The sequence below is a fragment of the Stenella coeruleoalba genome, assembly GCF_951394435.1.
Source record: "Stenella coeruleoalba genome assembly, chromosome: 20".
Taxonomy (NCBI): Eukaryota; Metazoa; Chordata; class Mammalia; order Artiodactyla; family Delphinidae; genus Stenella; species Stenella coeruleoalba.
Genome location: NC_137166.1, coordinates 46752599 through 46766352, shown reverse-complemented (window position 1 = coordinate 46766352; position 13754 = coordinate 46752599). Strand labels below are relative to the sequence as shown.

At 48.9% G+C, this 13754-nt stretch overlaps 1 protein-coding gene across 4 annotated transcripts in view; it reads right to left on the bottom strand.

The window, feature by feature from the left end:
* SPTBN4 (spectrin beta, non-erythrocytic 4) overlaps positions 1–13754 on the bottom strand; it is a 73098-nt gene that overhangs the window by 17765 nt on the left and 41579 nt on the right. For all 4 annotated transcript variants that reach the window (XM_079908651.1, XM_079908648.1, XM_079908650.1 and 1 more), the window contains 3 exons: positions 13287–13433; positions 11639–11902; positions 666–890 (listed from right to left, as the gene is read on the bottom strand). In XM_079908651.1, the coding sequence (XP_079764777.1) occupies positions 666–890; positions 11639–11902; positions 13287–13433 (636 nt within the window). The remainder of the gene's footprint in view (positions 1–665; positions 891–11638; positions 11903–13286; positions 13434–13754) is intronic.

The following is a 13754-nucleotide window of genomic DNA, read 5'->3' as shown; positions in this document are numbered from 1 at the left end:
CTGCACGCGAGCCAGGCTCACGCTTACCTCTGGCCTTTGCACAGGCAGGTCTTGCTTCCTGGAATTCCCTTCCCACTCCCTCAGCAGGCTCCCTCAAATGGACTCTTCCTTCACGTCTCAGCTCAGACCTCCCCTCCTCCAGGAAACTCTCCCTGACTTTTGAACTTGGCCAGATGCCTCCTCCCGGCTTTCACAGCCCCCTGCTTCCCGCATCACATTCCTAACCACACTGGGTTGTCACTGACTTAGGACAAGTCTGAATGAACAAATTAGTGAATGGCTGAATGAGGAAATGAATGGATGAGTGACAAGTGAGTAAGTGAATAATAAATAAATGAGTGAAAGAATGAATAAAGGATGAGTGGATGAATAAATCAATAACTTCATGAATAAATCAATGAGTGATTGAAAGTGTTAATGAAATGTGGAAGAGTGAATGAATGAGTGAATAAGTAAGTGAAAAACTTAAGGACTGAATGACTGAGTCTATCTGCTTATTAGTGGATAGGTCCCTCAGCCATCTCCACCCTTGAACCCTCCTAAGTCCCATGGCCCCGCCCCCATCCCAGTCTCCACCCCCTCTGCCGGCTGGCCCGCCTCTGGCCTCATGCCCCGCCCCACCCTCGCACACCCCTCCCGCCCCAGATCCCCGCGCGGATCCTCACCAGCTCGTCCTCGACGTCGTGCGCCACCTGGTGCAGCTCCTTGGAGGCGAGCAGCAGGCGGCGGCGCTCCTGCAGCGGCTCGAGCAGACGCACCAGGCGCTCGCCCACCGCGTTCTGCCGCTCGCCCACCAGCTCCTTGCTCGCCGGCTCCAGCGGCAGCGCCGCCGTCTGCGCCTGCAACTCTCCCACCTCGCGGTACCACTCCTCCACTTGAGACTCCATCGACTGTAGGGACAAGGGTAGGGTCAGCAGGCCCCACCCTCCCTCCTGATCCCGCTGTGGCTCTCCAGTACCTTTATGGTGACAGCCAAACCCCTGGTCGAGGCCCACTATTCCACTCTCCCATGGCCCAATTCCTTCCAGAAGCGCTGCCCTCCTCTCTGATCCTGCAACCCACTAAGCTAGTTCCTGTCTCAAGGCCTCTGCCGTAACTATTCCCTCTACCAGGCATGCTCTTCCCAGTCAATCAGATTTCAGCTTAGCTGTTACCTTTTCAAAGAGTCTTTCCTGACCCCCTGGACTAAAGTGGCCCATTAGTTCATTAGTTCTCAGAAAAACCCTTCGAGGTTGGTGGTATCCCTATGTTACAGAGGAGGAAACTGAGGCCCAGAAAAGTTAGGTAATTTGTCCAAAGAGTCAACCTTTCCAAATATCAAAAATAAATACAAAGCTATAATGGTTGATGTGCCACAGGGATAGACAGAAAGTGGAAAAGCAGACCCAAGTACACAGGAGAATTCAGACAGTTTATAGATGCCATTTCCAACCTCCGAGGAAAGGATGGGTTATTCAATGAATGGTCAGGGGCCAAGTCGCTGACCAATTTAGCTGGATCCCTTCCTCACTCTTTATGCTGAAAATAATTCCAGATGGATTAAAGACTTAAGTGGAGTAAGTAAATCCATAAGGCATCCTAAGAAAACCGGGGCAAAAGCTTTTATAATCTTGGGATGGAGGAAATCTTTCCAAGCACATAAACCGTAAAGGGAAAGATTTATAAATTTGGCCACAAAAAATACTTTTGTTTTTAAAAAAATACTTTTGCAACAACCTAAATTTCTAGATTCAGTTAAAGGCAAATAACAAGCTGGAAAAATAGTATGTGTTAGAGCAAGGCGCTAGTTTCTTTAACAGTAAAAGAATTCCCTTTTATCCTGCTTCCTTTGTCTCTGCAGCACTTAACCACCATCCGATAACTGTCTTTACTTGTGAAGCCTTTTTTAATTGGTCTCCTGCTTCTGGAATGTTAGCTTCATGAGGGCAGAGGCTGTGTCAATTCACCTCTGTATTCCCAAGTGCCTAGAACAGTGTCCAGCATGTAATGGGCCTTCAGTTGCGGTTTGTTCAATGCACAGATGAATGACATCAGCAAAGAGAGATGGCCCAAAAGAGAAATGGGCATTAGATGTGAACAGGCAACACAAAGAAGAAAAAATAAGTGCACGAAAAGAGTCCCAGTCTCACTAATCGGCAGGATAATACAGATTAAAAACAAGGTATCCTCTTCTATTCATCAGATTGGCAAAAATTTAAAAGATCAATAATATCTAGTGTTGGCAAAGATCCAGGGAGATGGGCACACTCAGCCACTGTCAGTGGTGGTGTAAATTAGTAGAGCCTTTTTGGAAGGCAGTTTGGCAGGTCCTATCCAAATGCAATACGTGTCAAAATGCTTTGATCCAGCACTGGTACTTGCACTTCTAGGAATGTATTTAAAGAAACACTGGCACAGGGACTTTCCGGGTGGCGCAGTGGTTAAGAATCTGCCTGCCAATGCAGGGGACATGGGCTCGAGCCCTGGTCCGGGAAGATCCCACATGCTGCGGAGCAGCTAAGCCTGTGCGCCACAACTACTGTGCCCGCGCTCTGGAGCCCGCCAGCCACAACGACTGAGCCCGCGTGCCACAACTACTGAAGCCTGCGCGCCTAGAGCCTGTGCTCCACAACAAGAGAAGCCACCGCAATGAGAAGCCCGCACACCGCAATGAAGAGTAGTCCCCACTCGCTGCAACTAGAGAAAGCCCACGCACAGCAACGAAGATCCTACGCAGCCAAAAATATAATAAATGATAATAATAAAACTAAATTAATAAAAAAAAGAAACACTGGCACATACGCACAAAGATGTTTGTCTGAGGATGGTCATCATAGCAGAGATGTTTGTCCAAAGACCTCATCATAGCAGAGCTTATAATGGGGGAAAAAGAAATGGAAACAACCTCGATGCTCATGAAGATTGAAACGGTTAAACAAATCCACATCAGTATTGAATAATACCCAAGATTTACTGTTAAGAGGAAAACAATTTTAGAACCTACTTATGAATAGATATTTGCAGTGGATTACACATGCATAAAAATTCCCTGGAATAAACAAGAAATTAATAACAGATGGTACCTACTGGGGGGATGAGAATTTAGTGAATGGGGACAGAGACGAAGGAGAAACTTTTCAAATAGGATTTTTTAGATAGTTTTTGATGTCTGGACCATGATATTTATTTATTCAAGAATTTAAATTAAGCATGAAATACAAAGAAAATGAAACCACTGGTAATCCATATAGGCACATCTATGAACACATAGAAAGACATCTAGAAGGATGCACACCAAATAATAGTTGAAGTCCCCTTTGGAGTGTGGGATCCGGAGGCACGTTGAAGTGAGACTTTGTTTTACCAAAGATATCTAGGTTAGTAGGATCTTCCCCCCACCCCAAATTTTATGTATTGTGTGATTCTAAACAGATGGGGGAAGTCTAGAAAAGAAAACAAAATAATGAAATTAAGTGGTAACAGATTACAGCAAAAGACTGAAACCCAAAGCTGGAAACTTAAGAACCAAATTAAGACTTTTGTTGGGAGGTTCTGTAGTGCAGAGGGGTTGGTTTTGCCTGCCTAACATCCGTCCCTTCCTTTGCAGCACCTGAAAATCCACTCTCAGGTCCTGAACTTCTTGAGGAACTGATAAAACCTAGAGGGCCAAGGTGGCCACATGTTCTAAACCTGGCCAATCAGAACACTGGGTCAGGGATGGTCCTATTACCTAAGCTGGGCCAATGAAAACTATTACAGTTTCCTAAGGGGCTGATGAAACCAAGCGGTCCAAGAATGGCCATGTGAGTCAGGCCTGGTCAATGAGAAACACTGAATCACCCTGGCCACAAGGATTGGGTAAGAGATGGCATGTAACCTAAGATCAGCCAATGAAAACTCTTCCCACTTTTGCTGGAAAGGTGCGTGAGCTCAAAAGGGGTGGTCTCCTTCTCATCGTATTCCTAAAGGTAGAAGAACACAGACCTGGGATACTGGAGACAATTTTGCCACCAGGAGGGAACAGGCTCCCCAGTGACGAGGCCAACACAGAGAAAAGCAGGGTGCAGAAACAAAGACAGAGAGATTCCTGAGGATGTAATTTGAGGAACTGATCCAGCCATGCCCCAAGCTCATACCCCCTGGATCTTCCAGCTACGTGAGCCAACACTGTCCCCTTCTAGCCTAAGTCCTATGAACTGCACCCCAAAGAATCCCAGCTGATACAGTTCACAATCTGTAGGAGTCATAAAAATGGGTAAAAAATCAAACCTTATAACAAGTCAAAACCATGTACAATGGAAAAAATTTTAAAGGCACAATTATAAGTGGCAGAAATCAAAGAAAAATGAAATAGTCATCCCCCAAACTTTTTCGCTAAGAAGAACATTGTCGTGATGTGTAGAAAACTAAAAATGCATTAGAATTCAGGAAACTTTCAAATATAGTCTGAAATATGAAGGTTATAAGTTCCACTTCCCCATGAAATGAAAACTCCTCTACCACCTCTCCAGCAAGTGGCCGTGTGACCCGAGATGGAATAATTCCAGGCGCTGCCACTTTTCTACTTCTACAAAAATGCCACGTATTTTGAACAGCCATTTAATGTGTATCCTTTCCTGCAAACATGGGCTAAGGATACAGAAGTACAATGGTCCTTAAACACATGAAAAGATGTTCAGCCTCCTTCAATATTTAGGAAAATGCAAATTCAAGTAACTACGAAACAGTACCTTTCACTTCTCAGATTAGCAGAGATGCAAAAGCTTGCTGATACCTAATGACGTCAGCCATGTGGGGAGATGGATGGCTCTCACACTGCAAGTGTGTCCACTGCCGTTTCAGGAGAACACTTGGCAATATTTGTGAAAAAGTTTAATGCATACACCTTTTGGTCCCAGAATTTTACTTTGAGGATTATTATCTACAGAAATATTTGCACATAGGCTCAAATACATAGGGACAGGGATGTCTGTTGTGGCATTATTTATACTAGCGGAAGATTGAAAACAGCCCGAAGGTTTCTCAAAGGCTGGTTAATGACATTGTCAAACTACCCCTGGAATACCAGGCAACAGTGTAAAAGGACAGACTGTATCCTCGATTTTGTGACAAGGAAGGATGCCCAGGGTGTTTTGTCAAGTGAAAAGGCAAGCTTCACTATAGGCTGTATGTCATGTGTATGTGTGTGGGTCTGCAGAGAATATTTCTAGAAGGATGGAGCAGAAACAGTTGAGAGCAGTTACACCCCTGCGGAGTGGGACTTGCCTGTGGAGGAGGAAGGAAGACTTCACTTTACACATCATACCCTTCTGTTTGAACTCCTTGCCACAGCAGCGATAATGGGTAACACACCCTGATTGCTCTAAGCGCTTGACAAGAATGAATTCGTTTAATCCTCACAACAGCATATGAGGTCAGGGAAGATGGGGATGCTTGTATGGTTCACGACTGGAGCCCAGCTCCTGGCTCCATGCCTGGCACAGAGTAAGTCTCCATAAATGCGTGTTGATTTTGTTTGTTGGATTGGTCACCATGCTCTTCTGCTTCTCTTGGTATGAAAGGTTAACATTAAAAAAAAAAAAGTAAACTAGCTTTAAACGTTAAAACCAAAGAAACAACATGGATGATTCTTGAAAACATTAAGTGAAAGAAGCCAGACACAAAGGACAATATATTGTACGATTCCATTTATGTCAAATGTCCAAAATAGGCAAGTCTGTAGAGACAGAAAGTAGACTAGTAGAGGGAACTAATGGGTGCGGGGTTTCTCTTTGGGGTGATGCAAATGTTCTGGAATTAGATAGTGGTGAGAGTCACTTGACTTTGTAAATACACTAAAAATCACTGAATTGTACTCTTTAAGAGCGTGTATTTTGGGAATTCCCTGGTGGTCCAGTGTTAGAACTCCGTGCTGTCACTGCTGAGGCCCTGGGTTCAATCCCCGGTCGGGGAACTAACATCCCACAAGCCGCGCAGCACACGCAAAAAAAAAAAAAAAAAGGGAGATTAAAGGTAAAAAACAAAACAAACAAACAAAAGACAGAAGAGCCTACTTCCAAAAGAGCTTCAGGCGCTCTGCCCCATGGTGACACACAAGCCCCGACCCCCACATCAACCTGATTCCTTCTCGGATCCACCTGCTGTCTTCCCATATTCCAGCTGGGGAGACTGAGGCTCAGAGACGATCAATGCCTGGTCCAGAGTAAAAACTGCCAGAACCAGAATTTGAACCCAGGACCAAGTGACCACGAAACCCTAGTGGCCCTCAGTCACTCTGCTTCTCTGTAATTGGGGATGATGCGGCTCAGAAAGGTGGGGTCACTTGTCCTCAGTCACACAGTAGGAGAACGAGGGTTCAAACCCTGGACTATGTAGCTCCTGACTCTGGGCCATGATGAGCTCGATGAAGAAATGTGGGGCAAAGAATGAAAAGGGGCAAAGAGAGTGTTTTCTCGGCCAGAGAAAAGAGCCTGGCTTAGGGTGGGAGGTAGTCTTTATGGACTCAGCTCAGCAGCTGCAAAGACTCCACGTGCATCTTCCCCTGACTGGTCCCCCTTAGATGGCAGGAGACCAGCTCCCCGCTTCCCTCCCCAAGCAAGAGCCCATGGCTGAGCCAGGCCAGCTGGTCAGACCCCTGGGATTGGGAAAGCAGGGGTTTGGGACTCTACCATCTGGCCCCTCAGCCGGCAAGGACAGTTGGAGGAGGCCCTGAAGGAGGACTCTGGGTCACATGGCCTAGACCTGGGAGGCGGGGTTCCAGGAAGGCTGCTGCAGCAGCTGGGGTGGGGGACAAGGGGAAGGACACGAGGAGGACACAGGGATGAGGCGAGATCAAGGGAGAGGGGCAGAGATGGAGAACTGAAATGAAGAGACGGAGAGAAGAGAGTGAGAGAGTAAGACAGAGAGAGATAAAGAGACAGAGAGACAGACAGACAGGTGAGAAAGAGAGAGAAAAAAACTAAGAGAAAGAGAGACACAGAGGAACTGGGGGAGACTGGGAGACAGGCCCAGAGTGAGGCAGAGGGGGAAGAGATCACTCTCACAGCCACACCCCCTCAGACCCGGAGCCAGCACCTCCCCCAGCCCAGCCTGGCCCTGGTGCCCTGAGGGGTAGAGCAGCCAGGAGATGTGCCCGGCTGGACCGACCCCCTCCCTCCTGCATATGCACAGTGTCTGGGATCTCAGGCAGGCCCCAGGGGACAGCAGGGCCTTGGGAGGCCGCTCCCCTCCCCAGTGGCAGCTCCTGAGGCCCAGCTGGACTCCATATGGGGCCTTGGCCCACTGAGTCACTCCCCACCTCGGGCTCCCTCTGCTGGGGAAAGGGGCCAGGAGTCCTGTGCTGGGCCTACCCATCGCTGTGTGACCCCCTCCCCCAGGCTCTCATCCGCCCTGGGCCTCAGTCTCTCCCTTAAACAATGGGGACCTCACCTCCTGGTCCCCAGGGCTTGGTGGGCCTAACCCCCTCCATGTGGAGGGAAGAGCCGGCTCTGCACTTGTCTAGGGCAGGAGGCCCCAAACCTTCCCTCTGAAACCTAAATGGCCAAAAAGGGAGACAAGGATGCTCAAGGTCACCAGTTCCACCCAAAATGCAAACGCAAAGACCGCAGTGAGATATGCTGCCTATTCACCAGACTGGGAAAAAAAATCTAAAAAGTCTGCCAACACCAAGTGTTGGCAAGCATGGGCAGAAACAGGAGCTCTCATTTGCTGCTGGGGACGAGAGCATTAAATGGCATCAGGACTCAGGCGAGCAATCTGTCACAGGTGAACTGTAAACTGGCAGTTGTAACTTTCGGCGCTATATTAACGTCTCATGTAGCACCTCCCCCCGCCCCGCCAAACACATTTTTTAAAAGCTCCATGGATGGGGGGACGTGCCAAACTGGAATATAATCAGAAACAAATGAAACAACTATTTCACATAAATAACAGAATCTACGGAAGGCAGAGAAATAACCCAACTTTTGAACACAGTATAGTGACGATGTGCCCTCTGGTGGAAGACAATTAAAAATTTAAAACCTGTAAGCGAGAACTGTCTCTTAGTCAGATTTGCTGGGTCAGCAATTCTGAAACTACATCCTGCAGTACGTCTTGTAATCTTTACAATGTTCGTATGAAATCACTACTGTTATTATGTCCATTTGACTGAAGAAGAAACTGACGCACAAAAAGAGAAATAATTCCAAGTTAGCCAGTTGGTAAGTCACAGAGCTGGGCTTGACCCCAGGCAGCCAGGCTCCAGCATCCATGGCCTTGACCTTGGCATGTACTGCCACCCAGAGTCCCGCTGTCACCAAATGGCTTAGCATTAGGGTCCTTCCCTTTGCAAGGAGGAGGCGCCTGAGGCTCAGACCAGAGGCAAAGCCACGTGCCCAACATCGCACACCTAGTACGTGGCAGAGCTCTGATTCAAACCCACACCTGCTGAGTCCTGAGTCTGTGCTTTTATTCACTGAAATAAACTACTGAGGAAGAGTTAGTCATCATCGTAAGACGATGAATAGTCGTAGTAATAGTTGCTGCTGTGCTGGAGGTCTCCATTTGCCCCTCCTGACCCACAGTCTAAGCTTCTCCATCCTGCTCTGTGCCCTGGGGTCGCTGGGGGCGGAGTCGGGTGGGCTGACCTGTATGGACCATAGCAACTGGCTCCCCTGTCTTCTGGCTTCCAGGTTGGCTGGGCTCAGGATTGGCTACATAATTTGCAGGGCCCAGTGCAAAATGCAAATGCAGGTCCCTTGATTCAAATGTTCAGAATTTCAGAACAGGACAGGGATTTCCCTGGCAGTCCAGTGGTTAAGAAACCACGCTTCCACTGCAGGGGGCACGGGTTCTATCCCTGGTCGGGGAACTAAGATCCTGCATGCTCCGCGGCACGGCCAAAAGAATTTCAAAACAGGAGAGCAGAGCATAAAACCGAGTGTGGGGTCCTGTGGGGCTGCACCCATGAAGTAAGTCCTGTGAACATAGCGGAGGGGACCTATCATTTCCCGGCTCCTCCCTGCAGCAGCGGCCATTCTTGCCTAAGGGTCCCCGCTCCTTCCAGGTGACTCTGCACCCCCTGTCCTCCCCCACCCCCCTCACCCCTGCCCGGAAGTAAAGCTCCCTCCTATCGGCCCCAAGGCTTCCCCATTCCCTGCTCACACCTTTGTCAAGACTCTCGATAGGCCCTCTTCAAATCGTCCTCAGTGGAGCATGCCTTCTGTTCCTGTTGGGATCCTGACAGTCACAGATCCCCATTTGCTGGGAACTCACCACATCCCAGTGCACACCTTCACCTGGCCCTGGGATGCCCGCGCTGAGGCAGTCCTACTTAAGATGGGACGACAGAGGTTCAGAGAGGGACTACACTTGCGCCCTGGCTGGGATTTGAACCCAGGTCTGTCTGCCACCCCTTAGGGCTTTCATCACTTGGCCCCTAGCTGCTACTACTCCTTGCTCCCTCCTCTGTCTGACCATCCAGGCCACCACTTGTTTCTGCCGATATTCCAGGTGATCCCTCAGAGCAGACGTGGGGCTGAGTCATCCCTGCGTGACCACTGCCTGCGCAGCTATGGACCTCAGGCAGTGATGGATTTTTCAGAGGCCAGTGAGAGGGTCATGTTCCCCACTATGGTCTGGGAGTATCGAGGGAGGAGGGTGGATGGGAACTAAATGTGGTCCTGAATGGCCACTTGGTGGCTGTGTGACTTTGGGAGAGCCAGGACTCTTTCTGTGCTGTGGTTTCCTCACATGTCCAGTGAGGATAACCACAGCACTTCCCTCGTAGGGCTGCTGGGGAGGAGGGACAGGTTATCAGTGGCTGGCACAGAACACAGATCAGCGGTTCTCAAAGTGTGGTCCGGGTACTCCTGCGGATTCCCAAGATCTTTTCAAGGGGTCTGCAAGGTTACAACATTGTTTAAAAAAATACTAAGCTGTTAATTTGCCTTTATCCCTCTCATTCTCTTCCAGGTGTACAGCAGGGTTTTGCAGGGACCGCATGACCAGTGCTATTGCAAGAGACACTGAATGCAGAAGCAGAGGTGAGAAGCCAGTGCTCTTTTTTTTTTGGCCACACCGGGTGGCATGCAGGATCTTAGTTCCCCGACCAGGGATCAAACCTGTGCTAACCACTGGACTGTCAGGGAATTCCCTCCAGTGCTCCTTTAAGCCGGGCATGAAAGGGAGCTGCAACGTTGAAAACGATGCCAATCTTCTGCCTACATTTTTTTGTTGTTGTTTTGGAAAATATAGTTATTCTTCATAAAAGAATGCTTTGGGGTTCATAGGTGATTGATTTATTGTTGTTGTTTTTAAACAAAATCAATCGTTTAAATATGTCCAGTTTTCATTTTTAATATAGTAAATATTAAACACGCAAACAAGCTCTTTGGGATCTCAGTGATTTGTAAGAGGTAAAGGGATCCTGGAGACAAGGCAGTTGAGAACCGCTGGGGTACAGAAAGCAATGACGTCCCTGACATCTTATTCAGATCTGTTGCTCTTTGCTTCTTTGCCCGTCTTCCTTGCCAGAATGTGAGCCCCATGGGGGCCATGAGTTTTTGTCAGTTTTGCTTACTGCTGTATTCCAGAAAAGCGCCTAGCGTGTTGACATAGGTGCTCAATAAAGATTTGCTGCATAGATAACTGAATAAATACTAATTAGTGTCATGTGCTTTTATTATCAGTCGACTTTTTTTTTTTTTTTTTTTGCCAGACACTTTAGAAGCATAACTATGCGGGAGTGGTGAAGAGTTGAGGGACTTGGATTTGAATCCAAGCTCTGCCACTGGCTACCCTGGGCCATTAGTTCACCTCCCAGAGCCTCAGACATTGTTCCTGGGATGTAAAGGCAGGAGTTGTCACACCTTGGGAGGTGAGACGCAGCTCCTACATTCGCACCTCCAGTCAGCGCATCAAACAGTAAGATACCAAGCACCACAGGCTGCCAGGCTAGGAGCAGAGATAAAGCAGACACTGTGTCTGTTCTCTAAGAGCCGCTGTTTTGTAATGGAGACACTGGCTAGCTGTGCGTCCTTGGGCCAGGCTCTCTACCTTCCGTGCCTCAGTTTCCCCGTTGGTCAAATGGGGGATAATAACAGTACCAATCTCTTAGCGTTGCTGGGAGGGGTCAGTGAGAGCTCGGCACAGAGGCTGGTGGGGGAAGCACTCCATGAATGCCGTTATTTTATTCATTTATTTATTTTGGCTGCCCGAGTGGCATGGGCATCTTAGTTCCTCCACCAGGGATCAAACCTGTGCCCCCTGCACTGGGAGCGCGGAGTCTTAACCATCGGACCGCCAGGGAAGTCCCATGAATGCTGTTATTATTCTGTGCAAAGCCAGCCCCCTACCTCTGGGCCTTGGTTTCTCCATCCAGGAAACAGGTGTCAGGGTCCTGGAAAACGCTCAGTGTGCTTGTGATCTACCTACTGCTTTTGGCTCTAAATCTTTCCTCCCCCTTTGTACCCCCTTCCCTAGGGGTGGTGGGTGCTTCCAATAGTGGCTACTAGCTGGACTGCCTCAGTATTCCCTTTCTGTTTCCAGCTCTTCTAACACATTTGAAATAAATCCCTATCTTAAATCCCCTCTGTCTGAAATACCTCAAGTGGGATCTGACCCTGACTCTGGCCCCACTGTGTTTAGAAAGCCCCCGTCTGTGTCAGCCAGGCCGTACCTGCAGCTTCTTGAGCTGGCTGTTGACAGTGGCCAGGTCCCCACCAGGGTCCACATCTTGCAGCTGGCTTTCCATGTGAAGCAGCTTCTTGTCCAGCTCAGCGAAGCTCTGCACCAGCTGGTCGGCCTTGCTGGCCTCAAAGAGCTGCCTCGCCTTGGCCTGGGTGGTGCTCTCCAGCTCCGCCCAGCACTGCCGGATCTCACCCAGCTTCTTCCGCACCGAGGCTGCCAGCTCTGGTTTCTCCTGCATCAGTTGCTGGCCCTCCTGCCCCAGACGATGGGAGGCAGGAAATGAGGGGGAGGGAGTGGATGGTGGGGAGGGACAGAGAAATATGGGGGCAGCAGAACATAGGGAGAGACGTGGAGAGAGAGACAGAATCAAGGAGTTGGAGACACACAGAGAGACAGAGACATGATGGGTGATTGGAGAGAAAGCACCAAGCATGGGAAGAGAGATGAGGAGAGACAGACAGATAGACAGAGGTGTGGGGAGGGAGACAGACAACACAGAGGCATGAAAAGGAGACAGCGAGAGACAGATAGCCATAGAGTGGTGGATACAGAGATGTGCACAAAGTTAGAAACATCGGAAGAGGACCATAAGACAGAGAAGGGGAGCGAGAGACAGAGGTGGAAGAAAGAGACAGAGAGAACAAACCTCCATTAAACTCCAAGTCAAGGAGAGTGGCTTTGCCACGTGCCACCATTATGGGGCATCGGTGGCCATTTAAGGGTTTAAGACCCACCTGGGTCCCTCTGTTTTGAGTGAAAAGAGTGGGGGGATCCAGGGCAGCAGGTCTAGGGGCAGTTTTGGGGGTTGATGCTTAGAGCAAAAATCTGCCTGGGTCCCTCCAAGCTGAAGTCAAGCTCCAATATATGCTGGCCTAGAGCCACATATATCGTATGACGTATTAAAAAGAACAATACCATAGCAATTACAGCTCCTAGGTGCCTGGCCTTGTGTTAAGCACTTTATGTACTCAAGAGCCTACATTTCTTATTTCCTAATTTTAAAGCAGAGCATAAACAACAAGGTCCAATTGTATAGCACAGCGAACTATATTCAAAATCTTGTAATAAACCATATGAAAAATAATATGTATATGTACGTATATATGTATACACATATATATGACTGAATCACTTTGCTGTACACCAGAAACTAACACCATGTTGTAAATCAACTATACTTCAATAAAACTGGGGCTCAAAGAAGTTAACACAATTCCCCCAAGGCCCCAGAGCTGGTAACAGCATAGACAGAAGGAGAACCCACGGTTGTAGGAACCCAATGTTCACTTTAACCCCAGCTTCCCAGGGCTGCCCCAACCTGACTACCTGACTTTCTATTTTAAATGCTCCAAATGGTGTGGAGGGAAGCCTGGTAGGGGAGATTATAAGAAGGGGTGAAATATTTAACAACCATTCAGAAGAGATGTTGGCCATTTCACAGACAGGCAAACTGAGGCTCAGAGAGGTTACGTGAATTACTCAAGGCCACAAAACTAGGAGCAGATGTGGAAGTTATCTGAACCAGTTCAGGGGTATGAGAAGAGCAGGCTGGCAGCGGAGGGTGAAGGAGGTGAGACATGGGTTCCCTGGAGGCCCCTGGCACCTGGCATGGGCAGTGGGTCCTTCTGCATACTCACCCTCTCAATCTTCTCCAGCCACTCCTTATTCTGAGCCAGCTCTGCCATGAACGCCTGATGCCGGAGCCATCTCTTATGCAGCTTGTGGCCGTCTTCCCGCGTGCTGTCTCGCGCCATCAGCATCTTCTCATGGATCCAGCCATCCAGCTGTGCAGGATGGGGGAGGGGCTCAGCCAATTCCCCACAACCTGCCATAGCCCCGCCCCCCCATCCCCTCCACAATGTCCCAGGTTCAGGGCCTAGGCTTCTAGGACTGGGGAAGGAGAGAAGGGTGGGATGGAAAAAGCTGTGCAAGTGAGGCCTTTATGGCAGGGGTGTGCAGCTTAAGCCCTTTCCTGGGGAGTAGGGGATGGATGAAAGGGTCCCCAGAATGCAACGTCTCTTAGCCCTCTGTCCTCAGGGCAGCCCTTCTCAACTCCTCATAAGCCCTAAGCCCCAAGGTAGGGTTCCTAGGCCAGTCTTCCCACC